This window comes from Tiliqua scincoides, chromosome 3, assembly GCF_035046505.1.
Source record: "Tiliqua scincoides isolate rTilSci1 chromosome 3, rTilSci1.hap2, whole genome shotgun sequence".
Taxonomy (NCBI): Eukaryota; Metazoa; Chordata; class Lepidosauria; order Squamata; family Scincidae; genus Tiliqua; species Tiliqua scincoides.
In genome coordinates, this window is record NC_089823.1 from 25,816,647 (window position 1) to 25,839,396 (window position 22,750).

At 43.8% G+C, this 22,750-nt stretch overlaps 1 protein-coding gene across 1 annotated transcript in view; it reads right to left on the minus strand.

Moving 5' to 3' along the window:
- FLT1 (fms related receptor tyrosine kinase 1) overlaps positions 1 to 22,750 on the minus strand; it is a 119,038-nt gene that overhangs the window by 19,719 nt on the left and 76,569 nt on the right. Inside the window, exons 16-23 of the mRNA XM_066618847.1 lie at positions 18,104 to 18,210; positions 15,542 to 15,677; positions 6,133 to 6,237; positions 5,312 to 5,425; positions 4,771 to 4,859; positions 3,646 to 3,805; positions 3,192 to 3,289; positions 1,554 to 1,676 (exon numbers count right to left, since the gene is read on the minus strand). Of these exons, the coding sequence (XP_066474944.1) occupies positions 1,554 to 1,676; positions 3,192 to 3,289; positions 3,646 to 3,805; positions 4,771 to 4,859; positions 5,312 to 5,425; positions 6,133 to 6,237; positions 15,542 to 15,677; positions 18,104 to 18,210 (932 nt within the window). The remainder of the gene's footprint in view (positions 1 to 1,553; positions 1,677 to 3,191; positions 3,290 to 3,645; positions 3,806 to 4,770; positions 4,860 to 5,311; positions 5,426 to 6,132; positions 6,238 to 15,541; positions 15,678 to 18,103; positions 18,211 to 22,750) is intronic.

Sequence of the window (22,750 nt, forward strand, 5' to 3'; positions counted from 1 at the left end):
TGAAGCCCAGAGGACAAAAAAGCGACTTCTGGTTTTCCTTGGGAAACTGAAAGTGACATTTTAATGCTTTTCAAGGCATTCTGAGGCTGAGAAAGCCCTCTCAGGGCCTCAGAATGTCTTAAATTACATGAAAACATCACTTCCGGCTTCCAAGGGAAACTAGAAGTTGCATTGCCCTTAAAATAATAATAATACAGGTATTTATATACCGCCTTTCATGGTTGTCAGATTTCTCCTCAGACTTTATTTCAAGGCTGTTTACATAGGCAGACTATACTAAATCCCTATAGGGATTTTTACAATTGAAAGAAGGTTCTGTCTTTCAAGAACCACAACATTCAGATGTTTCTTTCTGATCTGGTTTCACATTCTGGCCTCCATCCTCCCACACTCAGAGCAGATGGAATAACTCGGCTCAGCTTGTCAGCTACTTCAAGGTCGCACGGTGCCGGTGGCCTTGAACTGGCGACCTTGTGGATGTTATCTTCAGGCAGACGGAGGCTCTACCCTCTAGACCAGACCTCCTGCCCTTAAGAAACATTCTGAAGCCTGCAGAGGCCACAGGCAGATGCATGCAGCCTCTGTGGGCTTCAGAAAGCCCTCCGGAGGCAACCAGAACACAGCTGTGGCTGCCTTCGGATGTTTCAGGTTGAGCCAGATCCACAGTTATAAATCTGTTGATAAACAAGTTCAACCTGCATTTTTGCACACCGTTCTGCTTCTGCTACTTCTGGAAGGAACAAGAAGCTATGCTAAGAACTAAAGCCTGCTTCCTGATCCTGGAAAGCAAATACCTAATCTGGTTTTAAAGATTTCACTAGACATCTCCCATACAACGGCAAACTTCTGTTTAAAGCAGTGAAACCTAGAAACTTGCTTTTTAAAAGGAAAATGAATGCTGAGATTCTCAGGATGTTCAATGCTGCACCAACACAGAGCATGTGCTCTTTTCCCCCTATGCTGCTGCAAAACCAGAATACAGGCATGCCACAGTTTATTCTGCATTAGGGAAACATGCTTTGTACGTGTCCTAAAGTGCTACTCCTTCTCCCTTCCAGAACACTAAGATCTCTCAGTGGCATTGTGGAATAGGAGAATGCTATTCTACACATTCCAGAGCTTAGCCCTGTCTGCGCTGACAGGTGCTTGAGCTGAACCAATCTGGAGGCTGGAGCTAAGCTTTTATGAGCCACGGTTCAAATTAAGCACTCTTCCCATCTCAGTGAAGAAAGGGAGGCCCCCATTTTCTTTTGCATACAAGTTTAAACCCTTTCACTGGCTCATCTGGCAAGGTTAGCCAAGAAACAAATATCAACATGTAAACTATTCAAAAACCAGAGCTGGCAAGCATTTCCGAGCATTGTTGTTGAGGATACAAATGGTCACAGTGTATACAACTCATCTGGATAGCTCATCTTCACATAAAAAATCCGTGATTGCTTTCAGGGGCCTTTTAAGTGCAGAGAATGTAAACATTCAGAGAACGTTTTCGTGAGCAGCCCAAGATGATAAACAAAACAGCAGGAGAAATATGAAGCGGTGGGTCGACTTACATCGCCTTTTCTCACATAATCGGGATTCTTATAAATATCTCTTGCAAGGCCAAAATCACAGATCTTCACAACATTGTTTTCAGATAAAAGGACATTTCTAGCAGCCAAGTCACGATGGATGCACTGCAATAAAACAGTCGCACACTCTTACTGCAGTCCCTTAATTCTAAACAACAAATCTCCTGAATCTTTATATGCCCTCTTAAAATACCGTACACATTTAAAGTTTTACATTTTCTTATGAAAGCTGCCTTAAGTTCGTACACTTTGCAACAGTCAAACCTGAGGCTCCTTTCCAAATAAATGCATTTAGAATCCAAACACAATTTCAATCTATTAAGCAGTTTCTAGGAACACATTTTTTAAAAAAATCCAAAGGTAATTTGGACTTGGGGTAGATTCAGATAACCAGTTTTTTCCACAACATGGGGACATAAGGATGGAATTCACAAAAACTGGGGCAGGGTGCCCAAATGAATCTGAATGGAAATCTGAACCAAATTGTTATTTTTTCCCCCCCAAACTATTATATTTCCTTTTAGAAAACAATGTTTTGAAATGGGAGAGTTGAGCTTTTCACAATTCTAAAGGATTTTGTGAACATCAAATCAAATGTCATACTTATGGACCAGTCTACCATCACTTAGGGCTGAAGCACCCATTGCAGTTGCCCTGAGGATGCTGCTGAATTCTTCCCACCATGAGCAGTTCCTGCCCATCCTGTAATATTTTTATCTCAGCCATCACACTGTGAGTCTGTGTCCATCTGCCTACCTAGCAGCTGGTGGAGGGAGTATGGAGTTTCACAATGTGATGGCTGAGCTTCAGACGTTAAGGTTCACACAATTCTGGCCCATTAATCCAGCACTGGAGATGGAACCACAGTTCAGAGAGACCATGTGGTTTGCATGCAAAAGTCCCCAGGTTCAATCAAGTTCCCAGCACATCTGCTCAATGCTGCATCTGCTCAATGTTGCATATACGCAACAGGGATCAAACATGTACACCTGTTGACTGGGCAGCAATGGGTTAAAAACAATCTGGTGATAGGGAAAACCTGCATTTAAGACCCACACCACCACTGCCAATCAGAGCAGGTAATGCTGGGCTGGATGGATGCATGATGTGCCTCCACTTCATGCGCTCACAGCCCACCAGCCAAGTGTAGTGGTCCACCAGGGACACCAAACGCCTCCTGGTTTTGCTGCTCACCTGGATCTGACAAAATGGAGGAAAACTCCAGTTGTCAACATCAGGTAGGCCCTAACACATGGCTGGTTGGATTTGTTTGGCTCGGTGAGTCACAAGGCCAATGCAGGCCAGTGTTAAGTCCTTTTAAATATTACAGGTCAGGCAGAGACCCTTCATTAAGCAGGGCCAGCCCAGCCATGAGGCCGATTGAAAGAGCTGCTTCAATGGCAGGTTGGAGATGGATGTTGAACTGAGTACCCTGAACCCCACACTTGCCCACCATCCCCTCCGGCTCATGGCCCGCTCAGCCACTTCAGTCATCCCTCTGATCCTCTTCTCACTCACTTCCTCTACAATGCGTAGGAAGCAGTATTTCACAATACAATTGTAAAGATTGTTACTCTTTTCTTAGTCTGAAGGAAATGCACACACAGGAAGAAAACTAACCTTTTGAGAGGACAAGAACTCCATTCCTCTGGCCACCTGGAAACTGTAAGAAATTAGGTCTTCCATGATGAGAGGCCACTTGTAAAAATCATCAGCATCTGAAATCAGTTCAGTGAAGCACACAGGGTTAAGATTGTTTTGTCCTGCCTGCAGTAAATGTACTCACACTAGAGTGTTTGAAGTTAGTTCACTAGTAAGAAGAAAGCAATTCTAGTGATATGCCAAGAGCTTCCCCCCAAGGATAAGGAAGAGACTGCAGGAACAGCCACACATCTTCCTGTCAGATTGAGGAACGCTGTAAATAACTTTATTTTAGACCATCTTTTCTTGGATCTGCGTATCAACCACGGATGTTTATGAGGGTGATAAATGGAGAAAGAAAATGTCAGAGATGTAGAGCATGCTGTAAAAATATCACAGACTGCAACAGAAAGAGGAAGGAACTCATACATACCCTCCTCTTCCTCCTCCGCATCACTTAAACTTTTATCTTCCTGAAATCCAGAGCTTGCTAAGCTCTCTCTACTCGGGATGCTCTCCAGTCTCTTTTCCCCCCCACTGGTTGGCTCAACATCCTTCTCCTCAGTCACCAGCTCTCCTTGAATAGATGCATCCTTTATATAAGGAGGGAGAGAAAGAAAAAGAAAAAAAACTCAGGATGGAAGAGACGAACAAAAACCAGTGGTGTCTTCCAACCAAAGTGAAGCACTTTTGAACCCTAGTGATTTCAGCAGGGGGTTTGAGCAGATGTTGAATCTCTTCCATTAAATTCCAAGGGTCTTGAAAGTGCTTAGATTTGGCTGGGCTGTATCTGGTTCTTTCCATTTAATTAATCTCACCTCTTCCCATAATGCTTACCATTAGAGAATATAAAGTCTTTTGGATGTGAGCAAAGCCACACATCATCAGAGAAGTCCAGCTCTTATGCCCCCACCCCAGACTTCTGTACAATTGGTCCTGAAGAACAACACTTCCCCACCCAAAATTAAAAAGTCCATTGGATGTTGATTAAGTGCAAAATCCATCCTTAATTCTTCTGTACAAGGACTACCTGCTTCCAAAAAGTGAGATATTTGAGGGAGATTCTGACCACCCACCACCTTCAGAGATGAGAATGATGGTGGGTTGGGTCTTCTTGCTGTTGGTGCTTAGATTCAGGAACTCCCTCCTTCAGGAAGTATGCCTGGCTTCCTCCCCTTTTTAGCTTTAAATGGTTGCTTAAAAATGAGCGTGATACCATAGTCTCCCGAGACTGAAGGATGCCAATGAATGAATGAATGAATGAATGAATGGTTGGTAAAAGCTGTTTTTTTTTTCTTCTACCCAAATTATTATGAAGAAGAATATTTGTACAGGCATTCCCCATATCCATGGATCCAGTGTCCACGGTTTCACTTATCCACGGGGAACCTTCCGCACCCATTCCAATACCTTTATTAAAAAGTGATGGGATAGTGATGGGAGCATGGGTGTTTTAAATAGCAGAGCATTTTAAATAGTGATGGGAGCATGGGTGTTTTTGCTTAAACTGAAGAACTTGCTTACTTAAACTGAGGAATTGTGACATTTGGGGCTTTACCTTGTTTGTAGAGAAATAGTTCCTTTTGCTTTTCAAATAACTGGATAAATTACCATATTTACAATATTCAACAATCACCATTAGTGGCCCTGTGAACAAAGGAACAAACAAACACATTTTTTAGTGGGAAAGGGGGAAGATTTCTGATCCCTAGGTCCTTTACAATAACTCAAGTGTTTATCTGAAGGGTATATTTTTAAATATAATTTCTTGGAAATAAATCCATGTACCAGAAATGTATTCATTCCTAACTTAAGAAATATATGACATTGCCTTATACTGTCCAACAACTGCTAAGTCTAGATTTGTACTGTTTTTACTCAAACGTTTTAGACTTTCCTAGCTCTACCTGGATATACCAGGGATTGAACCTAGGACTTTCTGCATGGGCTCAACAGTTCATCCCCCAAGGCATCAAGGTGAAAGCACTCCCAAAGCTAAACACAATAGATTAAAAGCCCAACTGATCACAGCATGAAGGACTACATTGAAGCCTCTCAGAAATAGCAAACCAAAGCACAGTTATATTTATGTTGTGTACCTCCACCTTTGGTGCAAGCTCCCAGCAGATTCACAACATTAAGGTGATGACCTATATGTATCAGGATCTTCAGCTCAGTCATCAGAGCTTTATACTCGCTGGCTGTGGCTCCTTCTGCAAGGCCAAAAGAAATTTCTTAGGAGAGGACAGGATCCAGCCCTCTTTCTGGACCGTTCTAGCCCAACTCATAATTCTGCCTCATCTTCAGCCTTCACTTGTTTCTGAACACCCAGCTGCAGCCTCATGACATTGCATCTTGAGAAACCTGCATTCTGGTGAGTTGGGACTCAGGCTTTACTTTCCAAGTTGACTCTATATGTTCATAATAATGACTCTGGGGTCTTTTGCTTACTGGTTAACTTCAAACCTTGTTACCACATATCCTGGACTCTTGTCTGCTTGAATCTCTGAAGCCTAAAACATAGTTCATTTGTGTCTTGGAGTCCCATTTTCCCATCTGGGTCCACCACAGATGGGAGACTGTTGATGCTGAGTGTTGATCCTAAATTTTCAATCACTGTGGGCCTGGGGATCTTGGCGGTGGTCAGGACACCCATGGAATGGACTGAGGCCCACCAGCAAGCCTTCACACAGAAAAGCCAGGGGTTGATTGTCAGTGCTTTTTGAACATACAATGACGACTGCTTTAGATGGCTTCTTATAGGCCTGAAGTTCCTAATTTACCCAACATCTGAGCTGTTCTGAAAATCTGTACTATATCACTATGAATGCAGTCATGCAATCATTCAAATGATCACAATATACTTGGACAGCTGAAAATGGGCACCACAAAATGAGAACAGAATTTTGCGACATCATACCTTTCAGCATTTTCACAGCAACTACTTTGTACGTGGGTGACTTTTTAATTCCAAAAGCAGTTGCTTGAACTACTTTCCCAAAAGCCCCCTGGCCAAGTGTCTTTCCTGCAACAAAAACAAACGAAATGAGGTGTTTTGATTTTATAAAACAATATATATTGAGATAAACTCATACATATCTAGTTATTCATTATGCTTTAAAGTTCTTTCTAGTTACACTGTGTCAAGACTGCAGTTATATGTAGAGCATTCCTGAATTCAGGAGTGGGCTTGAGTGCATCTGCTATCCAAATTGGGGCAGATCTGCCACCCCTGCTAGTATTCAACCCCCAGTAAATAAATCTCTCTTGTATGCACCTCACCTTTCCTTTGCTGCTGCTGCCGTCATGTCCTCTACCTCCTCTTCCTCATCCACCTTAGGAAACCACCCAATTGTACAAGGAGAGGTGAGATGGAGCCCAGTAATCCAGAGCTCATTCTCACCCCTTGACCTTCAGTTCTGGAGCTACTCCCTTTCTCCACGTGGTCCTGATTGGAATAAAAAAGATCTCACAAAGCATGCTGGAAGTGTACCCACCATGTTCCACTCTTCTAGTTTATTTCAAACAGGACCATGCAAAAGAAGGAGGTGGCACCACAGCTGAAAGTAAGGGGGCAAGCTCCAGATTGCTGCACCCTGCTTCTTCTTGCCTTCCCCCCCCCCCCCAAGTAGCCAGGTGGGAGAGGTGGAGAAGACCATGGAGGAGTTGGTGACAGCTTTTTTTTCCCTGCCCCACTGGTGATGGTGGAGGAAGAGGTGGACTGCCACTCCCCGATCCTCTTCCCTCAGTGAGAAGAATGAGAATGGCAGTGGTCTGATGTGATGTGTGAGGCACTCCTTGACAGTTTGCTGGTCAAAGCAGGTGTTTCGGTCAGCCTGTTCCAGTCAGTCTCCTCACATAACCAGATTTATGAATTAGTAAAATACAAATAAGTGATGAAATCCAAAGTTACAAAAGTGCAAGTGCAGAGGGAAAATGAGCATGGCTGTGAAATAGAAAAAAAATGATCAAGTGTGGCAGCTTCTGTGTTTGAGAAAGGAGGAAATGATGGCATGTGGCTGATTCTGATTTTTGGCCCAATGCTATGAGCCATTTACACTGCTGGATGAGCGATCCAGCAGTGTAAACAACTTGGCAGCTGTTGCAAACACAATAGTGCCAGCGAGCGTGGCCTGGCTGCTGCTGCTGCAAGCAGTAAGTGGTTGGGTCCACATGACACTGCATACCTGCCACTGAAGGTAGGATGGCAAATGTGTCAGGAGGGAGGTAGGGAGGGGTGGAATGGGGTGGGGGAGTATGGAATGAGGAGGCAATGGGGAAGGAGGGTGCATTGGGCCCAGGAAGGGAGTGGGTTCAGCAGCAGTCCACTGAATCCTAATCCCCTGGCCAGGCCTGATCAGCCTTCACAAATCAACACAGACTTGTACCAGCCATATTGCTGGTGCAGGTCCAGTTTATTTATTACTATACAAACTATTTGAAGAATCAGGTCAAATGCTTACAGTGACACAGTACAAAGCACACCCTAATTTCAGCTGGTTTGGACATAGCTCACTCCTGATCCTATTATCCTCACCCCTTTATCCCATTACCAAGGAGTAATGCAGCACCAGCTACTGCCTGAAAGCAGTGTGTATATTAAGAGTCCACCTGCTGTAAAACTGTGGTATAGCTGCTTAAATTCCATTGTGCCAGCATGATGCATTCTGCCATAAAGCACATCTGCAGCTGAGCAATCAAGTAAGGTACAAACCTTGATGAATGAATGGTCATCCCTGCTGAATGCCAGGGTTACTGTCCACTCATTAATTGTGCATTCGCTTGCTGTTGGATGCAGTGCTCCCCTACCACTGCACCACTGCCCAGCTCCCAGCACAACTTTTGTAAATGCTACCTGTGTGGGCTCATAGAGTCAAGAACACATCAGCACAGTAGAGGAAGCGTCTGGAGACTAGTTGTGGCAGAGGATTAACAGCCCAATCCTAACCAACTTTCCCACACTGATACAGCTATGCCAATGGGGCATGCACTGCATCCTGCAGCAGAGCTGCAATCATTTGTTCCCTTCCCTCAGGGCTGCATTGCAGCTGCATCAGCACTGGATGATTGGTTAGGAATGGGCTGTAATTCTGCCAGGCTCTTGGGTAGGCCAGGGAGAAACCCAGCCACTGTAAATCTAACTTCTGGAGTCTCCTCCATTCGTTTCTTTGGCTCAATAATAGTCCACTTAGCATTTTGGAATGAAGAAGTTGTAAACCCTCACTCCGTCCTGCTAAAATATCACAGGGGCATTGTTGTAGTTGAACACCAGTACATTTTCCAGTTATCTTTTCCATCTGAAGAATCTCAGTTTCATGGAAAGCTCTATTAAAACTCACAGCTCATTTTTATGTGACTATTCTGTTTTCAGTTACATTTTAGTGCCAGACATGGGTTCTTAAGCACTTGTAGAGCACATCCAAATATTTGGATATTTTAATTCTTGGACCAAATTCTCCTCATTTTACAAGTCACATAAAATCCCTCCAGCAGCTTCAGAAGATAATTACATGCAGTTCAGTTTTATTTTGAATATGAGGTGCAATCCGTGTTTCACTCAGATAAATGGCAGAAATTGCACTGACTGTTATAGTTACAATTTACATCCTTAGGCTGCAGTTGGACAGAGCCTACAAAATCCTACAACAGGGTACATGAAGGATAACCTTCTCCCAAATAAGGCCCTTTGATCCTGAATCCATCACCAAGAGAGGCTGTACTCCAAGCACTTGATTTTCCCAAATCTAAAAGGAGGAAGACCTTTTCAATGGCAATACCTGTACTGCAGATTTCCCTTACTAGAGAACAGATGAAACAAGATGTGTGGAAAACTTGCACTGAAATTGCCATAGAAAGAAATACTGTAATTTTAAGAATGGCACAGCAATTTCTCACACTGAGCAAGAAGGACAAGAATCCAATGGAAGGTAACAGATTCTTAAGATGTAATGAAAACAACAGTGATGATTTGCATATGTGTAGCAGTTGCCTGATTATTAAGCAATATTGGAATGACGTTAGGATTGCAGTTGTGGATACTGCCAAATACAGGATGACATTAAATCCTTTGCCATGCTCCCTGGAATTTACAAAAGATATCTGTCCCAATCTCACAAGGGAGATCCATAGGCACAAATAATTCTCCATGCACATATCTGATATGGAGGCGCGCCTGGATTGCAGTGCTTCTCCAAGCTCCGTTGAACCAGCTGGGTGTGGCTTTACATGAGAATGGGAAAGCACATTCCCAACGACTGCCACAGTTGCATGTAACTATCTGTGTGTGGCTAGTGTGTGAGCTGGATGGGACTATTGTCAAAAACAAGACAGGAACCAATCCCATTCCAACCTAACCTCACTGAAACACAATACAGAGTATTATTAACAAGAGAGGTCCTACAACAAAATGTTGCCATACACCATTTTCTTTGGAGTAAGGTCAATTGGACTCAGTGGGGCAGAGTAAACAAGCCTTGGATCCAGGGCTGGTTGAAATTCCCAGTGGAGCTGTACTTCACACTGTAACACACCCCTTACTTTGCTCCTTCCTCCACTCAGACTCTTTAAACAAAGCAGGAAATGTGGAGTTCATTGAGATTGCTCCCAACATGCTTTGTATTTCCCGCATTGTTTAAAGAGTCCTTGTAGAGGAAGGAGCAAAATAAAGAGGCAGGATCAGTGGCGGACCTCCCCAGCCTCAATTCAAACTGCGCCCTATGCCGGCCCAAGTCCCTTGGGCCGGCCTAGAAGGGTCGTAAGCGTGCCGTAAAGCATGTTTGCGCCTCCTCAAGGGGAAGCCAGGCTGGCGCTCTGAGAAGCTGTCTGTCTGACATAAGACTCCGCGCCGGCTTCCCCCCAGCCTCCCCTTGTTTTGGCCCGCCTGCACTGACACAAGCGGAAAAGGTAGGCGTGGGGGGCCGGGGAGGAGGAGGGAGGGAGGTGTTCCTGGGTGGGGGGAGGGCGGGTGATGGGTGGGCCTAGGGGCGGTCAAGGAGTGGGAGGAGGGGCTGGGATCCGGCAGTTATGCCGGATCCCAACCCCCATTCCCAGGGAGAACAGAGTGGCTTCAAGCCGCTCCACTCTCCTCGGACTTGTGTCACCTCCAGAGGTGGTGCAAGTCTGAGGAGACCCATTGTGGCCAGCAGCCCTTACCCGGGGTAAGGGGAAAAATTTCTCCTGGCTGAGCCGCTTCTGGCCACAGTCCTGCGCTGGACACAGCACAAGGCTCCTGGCTTGCCTGTTCCAGTGCAGGTTAGGGTTGTGCCCTTAGATGTACAAATGATCCCTATCAACCCCTATTTATATTATTTCTTGTGGTGGATTATTTGAATTTATAAGTCATTTTGCTTAAGGTCAAGCTTTCCACTTCCAAACCATGACTTATAAAGGGGACCTCTGTATGGAAAGTATATTATGGAGTATAATAGTTTTTATCATCTATGGCATATATTATTGCATATATTTGGAGGGTTTTTTTGGTAATCGTCTGTCTGAATATTGACCGACAGACAGACAGACAATAGCAATTCAACCAAGTCAGCATGAATTTCCTTGCAATATGAGACTGCTTCCAGATGGGAGACCTTTTCCTGTATGAAGAAATGGAAGGTGACTAACACAGTATTACACTACAATGCTAGCTAAGTATGTCTCTGTCACCATCTCCACATTATGGAAAGAAGTGGGGTTCATCTTACAGACTGCAAGCAGCTTCGCCAGTTGTGCAATCATTTTCAATATAACAAGTATTCAAATGCTGCCAAGCATGAGCACATGGCCACTGAAGAAAAAAAGCAAGTGCATGTGGACAACATGGTACAGGGGTGAGAAATGTGAGGATTTCAGATGAGCCCAGAGACTGAGGTGGAAGGGCATATGTAGAAGAAGACACTTCAATATCCTGGGCCCAAGTCATTTGGGGTGCAATCCTAAGATTTCGCTGGACCAGTGTAAGTCCCTTATGCTGGCCCAAGAGTGTCACAAATGTGCCATAAAGCACGTTTGCACTTCATCTGGAGTCAACTGGGCCAGTGCACAGCGGTGTGCCAGCCCATGGAGACCAGATCCAGCCTCCAAGCTGACTGGACTGGGTAAGTCCATGCTGGCTGAGCTCAGCCAGCATAGGGGTCTGGGGGGGCATGGGGAGGGTGGGGAGGAGGCGTTTCAGGCAGGGGGAGGGCAGGCCGCAGGTAGGACCTTAGGTGGGTGGCAGGAGAGCAGGGGGTGGGCGAGGATCTGGCACTTGTGCCAAATCCTGACGCCATTGCCAAGCAGCTTGGACACAGCTCCAGGCTGCTCAGTTCTGTGCTATCTCTTTAGGTGGTGCAGATCTCAGTAGCCCCATTGGGGCTGCTGCAGCTTTGCCCAGAGTAAGAGGAAGCAATTCCCCTTGTCCTGGGCTGCGCCACTTTGGGCCCCAACCTAGCACTGGATACAGGGCAGACCTACCAGCTTCCCTGTTCCAGCACAAGTTAGGATTGAGCTGTTAGTGCTTTAAAATTCCTACAGTGCTTGCTGGGAAAATATTGTTTGGCTGGTTTAGCTGTGACACTGTACTGTTTTCATTGTAGCCACCTTATCTGAAAATATCCTGGGTGGTTAGAGGTTTCGTCCTGATTCAGGAGTAACCATAACAGTTTTAGGAATACAACTCAAGAAACTGTTCTGCAGCATTCTTAGAGCATGTCTACAATACAAACTTAAATAGCCTTGACAGTTTTCACACATACCTGCCCAAGAGACCTCTGGAACTCTAGTTCGATGAAGAAGGGCTAGGATTCTCCAAAAGAGAATTCCCAGAACCCATGCCATACTTCAATTCCCAGTTTGATTAACATGACAGTTAATTTTGTATGATATAATGTGTAATTAGAGCCAACTATTTCACCAATAATGTACATTAATGGATAGGAACACACAAGGATTTAGACAACAGCCCTATGCAGTTGTTCAGAATCCAGAAAATAAATATATGCCTGCTACCCTCACTGCCATATGTTTTTGTTTTTGAACATCTGAATAGATTCAAAGACCAAAGATAGGTTCTGTTTAGCAGCCCTTTAGATAAATGCATGGAGGTCAGGAACAGGAACAGCTTTAGGAGTGTTACAATAATATAGTTAATCTGGTAATTATTTATAGTTATAGTGATTAACTGATCTGATAAAGAAAAATTAGGTGGAAAGAGAAGGCATGTGTATTGGGTGGAGAAAGAAAAATATGTGTGGGACCAAAATATACTTAAGCAAAACACCCCAAGAATATCTCATATTTGCTAGATAATAGCTCTACAAGCTGCCAAGGTCAATGAGAGGCTGGACAGACTCCCACGTAACTGGGACTTGCACGAGAGATGATTTAACAAACATGTTGCACCCAGCCAGTTTTTCAGAATCTGGTTCTCATTCATGATCGCAAAATTCTTTCCTTGTTTATGCCATTTTTTTTCACATTTAAATAATACATTGCTCTCACTCCAGATTTGTGCCTCAGCTCCCAAGCTCAAGAGGAAGCGAGGAACAGAATTAACTAATTCCTGCCGGGAATGAGGAGTTTCATACTGTAATTTCCAAGAACAAGGTCTGTTACTAAGTTATCACTCATCAGAGAACTGGGGTCCATCATGGTTCCCAGGCAAGGGTACTTGGTATATGTGAGTATGCTAGAAAATACAGGGCACCCCCCTGTATCTGTGAAGGATATGCTTCACCTCCCCCCGGCAGATATGGAAACCACAGAGATGGGGAACCATATCTCCACACCCCTTGTGCCCATTAACTTCATTTCTATTTTTAATGGTAGCGCCAAGAATAAATGTCTCTTGCTTTCACAGGACATATAAGCATAAAGCATGTGTGTTTTCCTTCCCTATTGTTTTCTTTCCATTGTGCTCTATCATTGGCATAGCATTTTTCCTGGTGCTGGGAGTATGTCCAACATCTGAAGAGATACGGTTCTCCATACCCATTGTTGCCATATCCGCAGCGGGCCTGGAACATATCCCTCACGAATAAGAGGGGATACCTGCATTTTCTAGCATATAACAAGGACCCTTGCCTGGAAACCATGATGGACCCCAGTTCTCTGTTGAGTGATCACTTAGCAGCAGACCTTGTTCTGCTTCTGCCCCTTTGCTGCTTCTGCCATAGTAGCTCCTGTAAGGGTGTGTGTGTGCTGCAGCTTATGTGTGTCAGTGTCCGTCATTAGAGCATCTCTCTATGGTTGGCAGTCATGACTCTTGCTGTGCTGCTCATTCCTAGAGGTTGCCAGGGACCATCAACCCAGCAGTGGCCACTAATTAATCCTGCGTATCCCCCAACCCTGCTTGGTTCATTCTGGTGGTACTTTTCAGGGCACCTAAGTTGGGGCTTCCATGGACACATTCCTGGGAGGGCTGGACTAGTATGGTGTTGCTTGCGCCCTGGGGTTTCTCCTTCCCTCTCATGCTGAATTAGCTTAGGATATGATAGTCCATGTTGGCATGACTCCAAAATATAACTGGGCCAAGAGTGAAGCAAGTCCTTTGGTTTAAATAGCCAATTCAGCATTCCATTTGTTGATTATGTCATAATTGTCTTGCATACTGAAATAGCAATGTGAAATATGGTATAAACCAGTGATTTTCAACCTTTTTTGTCTCATGGCACACTGAAAAAGTACTAAAATTGTCAAGGCACATTATTAGTTTTTGGACAATTGACAAGGCACACCATGCTGTTGGTGCAGGGCTCATATCCCCCAATGGTCCTATTAAATGACCCTCCACCAAACTCCTGCAGCATACCTGGGGACCATTCGTGGCACACCAGTGTGCCATGGCACAGTGGTTGAAAATGGCTGGCATAAACATTTAAGGCAGAATCTGCACTTCACGTGTGAACATCAGCTCAACTCAGAGGGAAGGAAAATGCAAGATTCAATACAAGGCGATATCACCCTTAAACACTGAAATCCTGGAATAAAACTAGGTGTGAATGTTCAGGACAACCTTCTGTATCTCAAGTGCGAAACCCACCTCAACTTCCTGATCCATTTTCAAGATAGACAAGAAAGATGTAGCACACAACGAAATGCAACATCAAAAATGAACACCTTCAAGAGAACATTCTGCATTTCAAATTTGTGCCCCCATTCATGTGTTTTCAAGGGGGACAGAAAAGATATAAAGCAAGACACAATGTAATACAGTATTCCCTTGAGACTGAGTCATTGCACTGTAAGTTGGTGTGCACCATCAAGACCATTTTCTGTTACTGCCAGGACTGTGTCCATAAGTTTGAACATATCTGCTGGAGGTTCCCTGACACTAGTTAACTGCTTCCAGGCTTCTTGGTACACTGACTGACTGTGATTTGTAAACAGGTACAAGTAATTGTTCCCACAACACTACAGCTTTTAATTCAAGCATATATATCTTCATGGGCAAAAATGGTTTTAACTTCCTAGGCATAAAATAGCACTGTTCTGTTCAGCTCACAAAAGGGAGGGGCTCACTGCTTCCGGATTGTAAATGCGCCTGCAAAGGTCAAATAGCAACAATTGAATTGGGAGTTATTTTTAATCCAGTTCAATTTAAGAATAAGAAACTTGCTTAGTGGAGCAACTTAGTGACAAGTAAGGGGCATAATCTTGAGACATAGGCAATCTTGATTTCTCATGTTAGAGTAACTTTTTAGAAGAAAATGGCAACTGTTGACAACAAAAGCTATCAAGGATGCCTCCCCTTTCCTAGGACACAGAGTCAAGTATAAAGGAAATGGTCCATCCTTTCCCAAGCGTGCGGTTCTGCATGAGTGGAAGAAACTCCATAGAGAATTTCTGGATCTTTCCCCCACCCAAACCTCATTTGGGTGGACACTGTCCAGGCACTCTGCAACACACTCTGCAACCTTCACCTGAATACACATCCCATGGGAATGAGTTATCCTTCTGAAGGTATGCAAACTACTAAAGGTAGCTCTGCAAGTTGGAGTCCAAGGGAGGGGCAGAGCTGCTGGATACCACTAAAGAGCCACAAATTGGGTATTCTATTTAGTAGACAAGCCAGGAATGTTACAGAGTGCCTGGCACAACATGTAGCCAGCTGATAAATATATGGTGGAAGGAGAAATTAAACCCTATGAGTGAAAATCCCCTTTTGCATGTTCAGATTTGCATCTGGACATGACCCATGCAATATGCCCTGAATCTCAGCCTCACCCATTAATATCTACTTTCATTGATTACGATTTTGTTTTTCAATCTTCTGCCGAAACTAATGAGGGCCTACAACCCAAATGAAATCCCGACCCAACGTACCATGCAATTGTAGAATAAAGAAACACTGTTACCCAGTTTAAGCCTTTCCCGGGTGAATTCCCATTTGCTGGCCTCATAAGGAAGTCGTTCACATTGTTCATCTAAGGGGACTTCTTCAGGATCCATTATGATCGATAAATAATCTGTCTTTATTTCAGAAGAATACGGCTAGAAAATAATTCAAAAAATTACCATGTCACTACAAAACATACAGCAATACTGGGTACTTTCTCCTGGCTTGAGTCAAAAAAGTGGAAGGTTAATTAGACATGACTGTTACACCTCTTCCCATATGGATATACATCTTGTGTTCCAAAGTAAAATCTGTTAAAGATTCTTCATTTTAACATTGCCATATTTCCACCACCTTCTCTCATATATATTGTATGCTTGATTCCTTCAATTAAATCCATATGGAGGCCTCTGCAAATAATTGCCATGTGATAGAGACTCTAGTTTGTACTCTCAGTCAGGAGTATTTTCAGAAAATGACTAAACATTGACCCTAAAAATAGCTTCTGCAGATAACTATACAAAGGAGAATACTGGCAAATGCAATGGATAAGTTCGGTTGTAGACACTTCTTGTTCAAAAAATGGCCAAATGTGGCTTAAGAGTTGTGCAAGGCTTAGATGTAATCTGCAAAGCATTTCTTGGTAATATTTTGTGTACACATTTTTCAAATGCTTAACAATCCATATTTCCCTGTAGGCTCATATCTTTGCAATCTTATTTCCTTATAGTCATTCCTAACAAGAAACGCAGAATCATTAGGTTATTAAAAGGATTTAAGGTTTCAGTTCTACATACGCTGATTTGAAAAGAAACCTCAGTTAATACAGGAATTTGCTTCTGAACAAACATGCACAGGTTGAGACTTTACAGCTGTGATTCCGAGAAATTGACAGATAATGACACACTATATTTTTACTGGAGAAAAGTTCCCCTTCCATTGGCTTTCAAAAAAAGCCTGGGGGCACAATTAAGATGGGAATCATTTCAGGGGTAAAGAGCTAAAGGCCTCCCTTGCCTACGCCATGAATTCATGCCATTTCAGGGCCTGTCCAGTGCACTATGAGGGAAAAAACTACAACAAAAAGGGCCACGTTACACATTTCTGGTAACATTTAGTTTGGCTCTTCAGTCAAAATACAGACCTATTTGAGTTTAAATCCAATACGACCAAAAATATGTGTAATGTAGGCAGTTTTGAAATGACATTTATGTTTTTCTCTGTAAGCCAATCTTAGAAAACATTGATAAAACCATTTTTTTCCCATTGTCAGACAACATTTTGCAGTGGAAAGCCATATTGATACACAGATTTAACTTGTAGTCCACAGTTAATCCAGCAAACAAGCTGTGCCAAAACTGTGTTGTGCTATTCACAAAATCAGAATTCACATAGGTATCCCAGCATAAGGCTTCCTCTCTCACCCACTCTTTGGTTGTCACTTTGCAGTGGTGGATATTTAGTGACGGCACTTGATAGAATGGTTGGGTCCTCCGTCCATTCCTGCTGCTCATGGTGTCAGCTGGCTATTGAATGGGCACCACCACAAAAGCCACAGCTGTGACCATTGACAGAAAAGTCTGCCTTTTAAATGCTAGAGAAGTAGCTATATTACTGCCCAATCCTATACTTCCCCACCCCTGCTGGTGCAGCCACAGTGAAAAGGGGTGTACTGTATCCAGTGGGGCAGGCAAATCAGGAGACTTCAGAAGGGAAAGGGGTTTTAAATCCCCTTACACCTCCATAAGCCTTCCTCTCTGCAATGTGTCCCCTTGGACCTGTGCCAGTGATTTTACTGGTGCAAGTTCAAGGAGAGAAAGGAGTGGGGAGGCTGTAGCCAGAGGGGATAGCATCCAGTGTGCACCATCACTGCTGAATCCACCCCCTTCCGAAGCCTCTCCACCCCTGCTCCTCTAGCCTCTCTGTCCAGTTTTGCCCCTTCCATCTCTTCCCATCTCCTCCACTGGCTTAGCTGCTCTGAATGTAGAGTGGACAACATTCTAGTGATGTGCATGTGAAGGCTCTGGTGTTCCTGTGGGTGCTCCAGTACTACACTACTCTGCACGTTGCTGGAATGCAGCTTACAGCCACCTTGCAGCAGTCAACACTAGCGGAACATGAGTTTCACCAGTGGGGCAGCCCAGTAGGGTTGGGCTGTTAGTCTGTGGCAGCAAAACAAACCACAAGTGTTATGGCCTCTTAAAGACTCATACCTGTCTTATGGCATAAATGTTCATAGGCAAAGCTTGCTTCTTTAAACTGTCTACTTTAGTCATCTGGTATTCTCTTACCTCTGAAAGATCATGTCACAATAAATATGTTTGACCTCAAGATGCTACAGGACACTCATTCTGTATCTTACAAGGCTTGGCTGGTATTTTAAATCCACACTACGATGGCATTGATAAGTTCACCTTGTGCTGTGCAATGACTCATATGTATTGCATAAAGACAATTCAAGCATGTCCATGAATTACACATTTCTGGCTAACTTATTACAACAGAATGTGAGCACTTAAGTGAGAGGCAAATGCAGATTAGAAAACCAGGGGAGGCTTAGTATCAGTGCCTTTGTCCTTACCCTTTTTAGCTTACGTATGAAGAGCGTTAACAGAAGCCAGAAGAGTGTGGCTGCCACGCAGGTGCATGTCAGTGTTATTAGCTCCAAGTTTGAGCTCTCTGAAATTCCTGGAAAAATCAAGCAACAAATGTTTTTATAAATAACAAGTTTCTTTTAACATCTGGCACTTAACATATATTGAAGGAAGATTACACAAGAGAGCAGCTTCATCTCAAAGGTTTTTAATTGAATCAGAAATCATGGAACTAAGCCTGGTTGTCTGAACTTAGTATGCAAGGCTGTGATATACTGCAATCTTGGCAACTTCAGTCAGAAAAGTCTACACAAACAAACAGTGCAGCAGTAATTAGCAGCACTCAACTACTCCTGGATAGGAAAAGGTCTAATATCATCAGTGATAGGGGCTGTTGATAGATACACAACCAATGGTTTTATAACAGCACAGGGGCCTTTTAAAAATTGTCTGGGCCTTGTGGAGGGTCCCGTTTCTCTGAATGGGTTCTATGCAGCTGGAAAATAATTGCAATCATCCAATGACATGGGAGGTGGTCCATTTTCTATGGAATCCACATGTTCCTCTGGTAGAACTCCAATTCTGTCATTAGGACCCATGCAGCAGGTAATTTAAATGTTAACTCACTTATGGGGGTACTACTTACAGAGAAGCAACAAGCTGCTGGGGCAGTTGTGAAGCAGTTTTAGTTAGGGTTGTTCCATGCTTTTTTTTAAGGTGCACATTAAAGATGTTTTAGGTATGAGTCTGTTAAATGTACACCTAAAGAGCATTTAAAAAATGACTGTCGGTAACTTGTGTCTGCAAACAGGTGTTGTACCATACAGATACACTTGGTGAGGAGTCCTGATTGGCTGTAGCTTCTTGTTGAGTGTGTATTTGATGGGAAGCTCAGATTTGCCATTGAGTAATGTGTGAAGTGGTTCTCAGTCTAGCAGCATTACAGCGCACTCTCAAAGCTAGAGGCTCCGCTGGGTGCAGCAGCACCAAAACAAGCAGCAGCACCAAGGCCACCAGAAGACTCCTCGGGGGAAGGGGACGTTTGTCTCCTTTCCCCATGGAAAGTCCCAAGCCCACAACAGGGCTTCTGAAGTCTGAACCGGCTATTTTGCCAATGCAGACTTGAGAGACTCTGTGTTGGGCCTTCCAGCTGCCACAGAGTTCAGGATCCTGCGGAGCAGAGCTTCTCCAGTCCCACTCCTTCCAGCCCCAGTTCCTACTGGAGCACTGGCCAGCCTTCTGAGTGGTGCAGAGGCTCAGCACCAGCTGGCACTGACCCAGTGCTCCTTCTCTCTGGTGCTGCAGATGTGATTTACAGCACATTTGCGACACCCAGTGGGCCTTTATTATCTTGTGGATGGTAAAAGACAAATAGCTGGGAGAAAGAGAGAGATTTTGGCCAAATTATTAAGAGTTCATGACTTATCAGAGATATAAAATGGGGTTTCCCACATCAGCTCTTATGCAAGGATTCAGAGATTGTAAAGAAATGCTTTCTTTGGAAGAAAATGCAAACACTATAAAGATAAATTATTATTAAAAGTTGAGATTCAAACTCATGGCTCCTTGATATTTATTTATGTATTTAAAAGAGCTCCATCCTGCTTTTTAAACCCAAATTCACAAGATGCTTACAAGTCTAAAATACACAATGAAAAATACAGCAATATTACAAAAAACCCACACATACACAATAGCCACAAAATAAGATGAAGGCTGAAATTCTATACACACTTTCCTGAGAGGAAGTCCCACTGTACACAGTGGGACATATGTCTGAATAAACATGTACAACATTACTCTGTAAGACCAATGAAGCAACACATAAAACAAAAATGTCTTTTGGCTCTTGGCATAGTTGATCCAGTTTACAGCCCAATCCTATGCATGTCTACTCAGAAGTAAATCCCATTAGAGTCAATGGGGCTTACTCCCAGGAAAGTGTGGATAGGATTGGGCTGCTAGTTGCTAAGGAGGAAACACTGAGTACCAGTCTTGTTTCCAGATTTTTCCATGACAATCTCTCTCACTCTTGTACAGATTAACAGCATAAACTGTAGTGAGTTAGGGCCCAATCCTATCCAATTTTCTAGCATCAGTGCAGCTGCAGTCTTGAGGTAAGGGAACAAACGTTTCCGTACTTCTAGGAGGCCTCTGTGACTTCCCCACCAGCACAGGATGCAGGGCACACCCCATTGGCATGGCTGCACTGGCAATGGAAAATTTGATCAGTTCAATTTTATGACACTGTAAGAGACAGTGGCCAACCACGCCCCAGGTGGTGGGTGTGGTGATGTGCCGTTGCCCTGCCTTGCTGGTTTTTTGGCTATCTTTTGATAGAATAGAGATATTTCAATGTGGTTTGTTTCATTGCATTCCTCAAGCATCGCCCCTTTCACATTGAACGATATATAACATGATGGTATTATTCAAAAATATCAAGTATTAAAAATTTTGGCCAGTAGTGATGTCACCCCCACCTTGCGCTTCACCTGGTGTGGCCTGCACCCCTCCTAGTGTCGCCACTGGTCCAGCCTTCTGCCATTCTGATTGTCACCTTTTGCACCTTTTCCAGCTTTACGATATCTTTCTTGATGTGTGGCAACCTGAACTGTAGACACTATTCTAAATGTGGCAGAACCATTGATAATTTCACTTTGCTACCTGCGATGAAAGGTTTGGCAAACTTAACCTTATTATTTTCCATTTTCAAAAGGGCAAAACCATCCATTTTGTCTGCAGTGCTTGCACAGCATATACATTGTCTGCCGCTAGACAGCAGAAGCCTCCTTACTTCCCCCCACTTCCTGCCCAGATGTTGTTTCTTGACAGCCCAAGTAGCCTGTAAATGCTTTAAAGGAATTTCCTCATTCCTGCCAGACTGCCCCAAGGGGTGTGAAGCACCACTGAATTTTCCCGCAGCCTAATTAATCGCTCAACACTTGTGAGCGCTTAGTTCGAATTTCCCTTCCTTCTCATCAGATGGCAGCTTATCTGATTGGCCCTTACAAGCCTGGCATTGCTTAGCACGTCAGATACGAATTGGTTTAATTCCCAAAGTGGTGGTTGGCCATCCCTCCTCCCTATCAGATCACTTTTCTCTATCAAAGGCGGAGCCCAGGAAATTAACAGATTTTTTTTTCATTTGGAACTAGTTGACCATAGAGTAGGTTTCCTAATTCTCTCTGCTTCTTTGCTCAGAGGCTAACCTGATCGAGAGCAATGGCAGACTCCCACCTACCCTCACCTTAGAAATGGAAACATTTTGAAATAGCCTGGAACAAACAGGCTCTTGGAAAAATGTAGGTTTTGGAGACTCTGCCTCATGTCCTGTCTTCACCAGGCTGTGTAGAAAGTCACATTTCTCTGGGTAATCATTCATTTGATTTTTCTACTCTTTTTAATGCTCTCCTGCCAATTTTAAAATATTTTTCTCCTTTTAAGTTTGTGCTAACTGAGGTCTGACTTTCTTAAAATAAAACTCATTTTCCTCTGTACATAAAATGCTATGCCTTTGGGGTTCGTAGTCGCTGAAGCCCAACCATATTTCTGCTTTGTTGTGCTGATACACAAATAATTTGGGGTTTTCATAAGAGAACTGAAGTATCTCTGATGGTCTGAGAACAGTCTGGGTGGTGGGAAGCAAGAAGCTCTGATATTTTGTGAGATTTTTTTTTTTTTAATGTTCTGGGGAAACTGGATAAGAAGAGAAAGTTGATAAAACCTCTGCATGCCCCATGTTTCCATGATGGAAGATCTGAGACTCCCCATACAATATGTGCTATAACAATGCATTCTGCAGATAACAACAGATTTAGTGCAAGCAGGGTCAGCCCATCTATGAGGCCAGATGCACCTCTTGCCTCTGGTGGCAAGCCGCAGGAAGTGGTAGGAAGCGCTCTCCGCCTTGTGCCTCCTGTTGGCCTGCTCACTCCACTCAGCTGCCCCATTCTCTTCTCATGAGCTCCAAAGAAGGTGGGGAAGAGTCCAGCTCTTCTTGCAAAGTGACTGGTGGAGAGAAGGCTTACCCTCTTTTACTTTGTTTCTTATAAAGTGGCAGTCACAACCCTGGATGAAGAAATTCTGTGTAAGGAGACTTGGGTGAGGAAACGACAAGCATTGCAGAGGTCAGACAAGAGAGAACGAAGAAGCAGTCAGAGCCCCAGAAAGACTGTAATGCCCTTCCCATAAATAAAAGAAACTCAAGCAGCCATGACTCCCCATGTGCATTCTTTCTTTGCTGGAGCAAGAGAACACCCACCATGTCAGTCCCAACTACTTTTGATGTCGAATTGCCTCCCTCTGAGGCAGAGGGATGAGGACCTTAACCATGCCACCATGGTTGTACTGTTCTGAATTGCTGCACTAGAACAACAGCTCAGTGCAGAGGCCTGATCTTGTCTGATCTCAGAAGCTAAGCAGGGTCAGGCCTGGTTAGTACTTGGATGGGAGACTGCCTGGGAATACTGGGTGCTATAGGCTTATACCATAGTCTTTCGAGACTGAAGGTTGCCAACCAACTGCTGGACACAGTTTATTATCCCAATGCACTGATGCCCCCTTGCACCTGATTCTGTACATTTTTTTTACATTTTATACAACAGGATGTCAGCAACGTTTTCATCTGAAAAAGA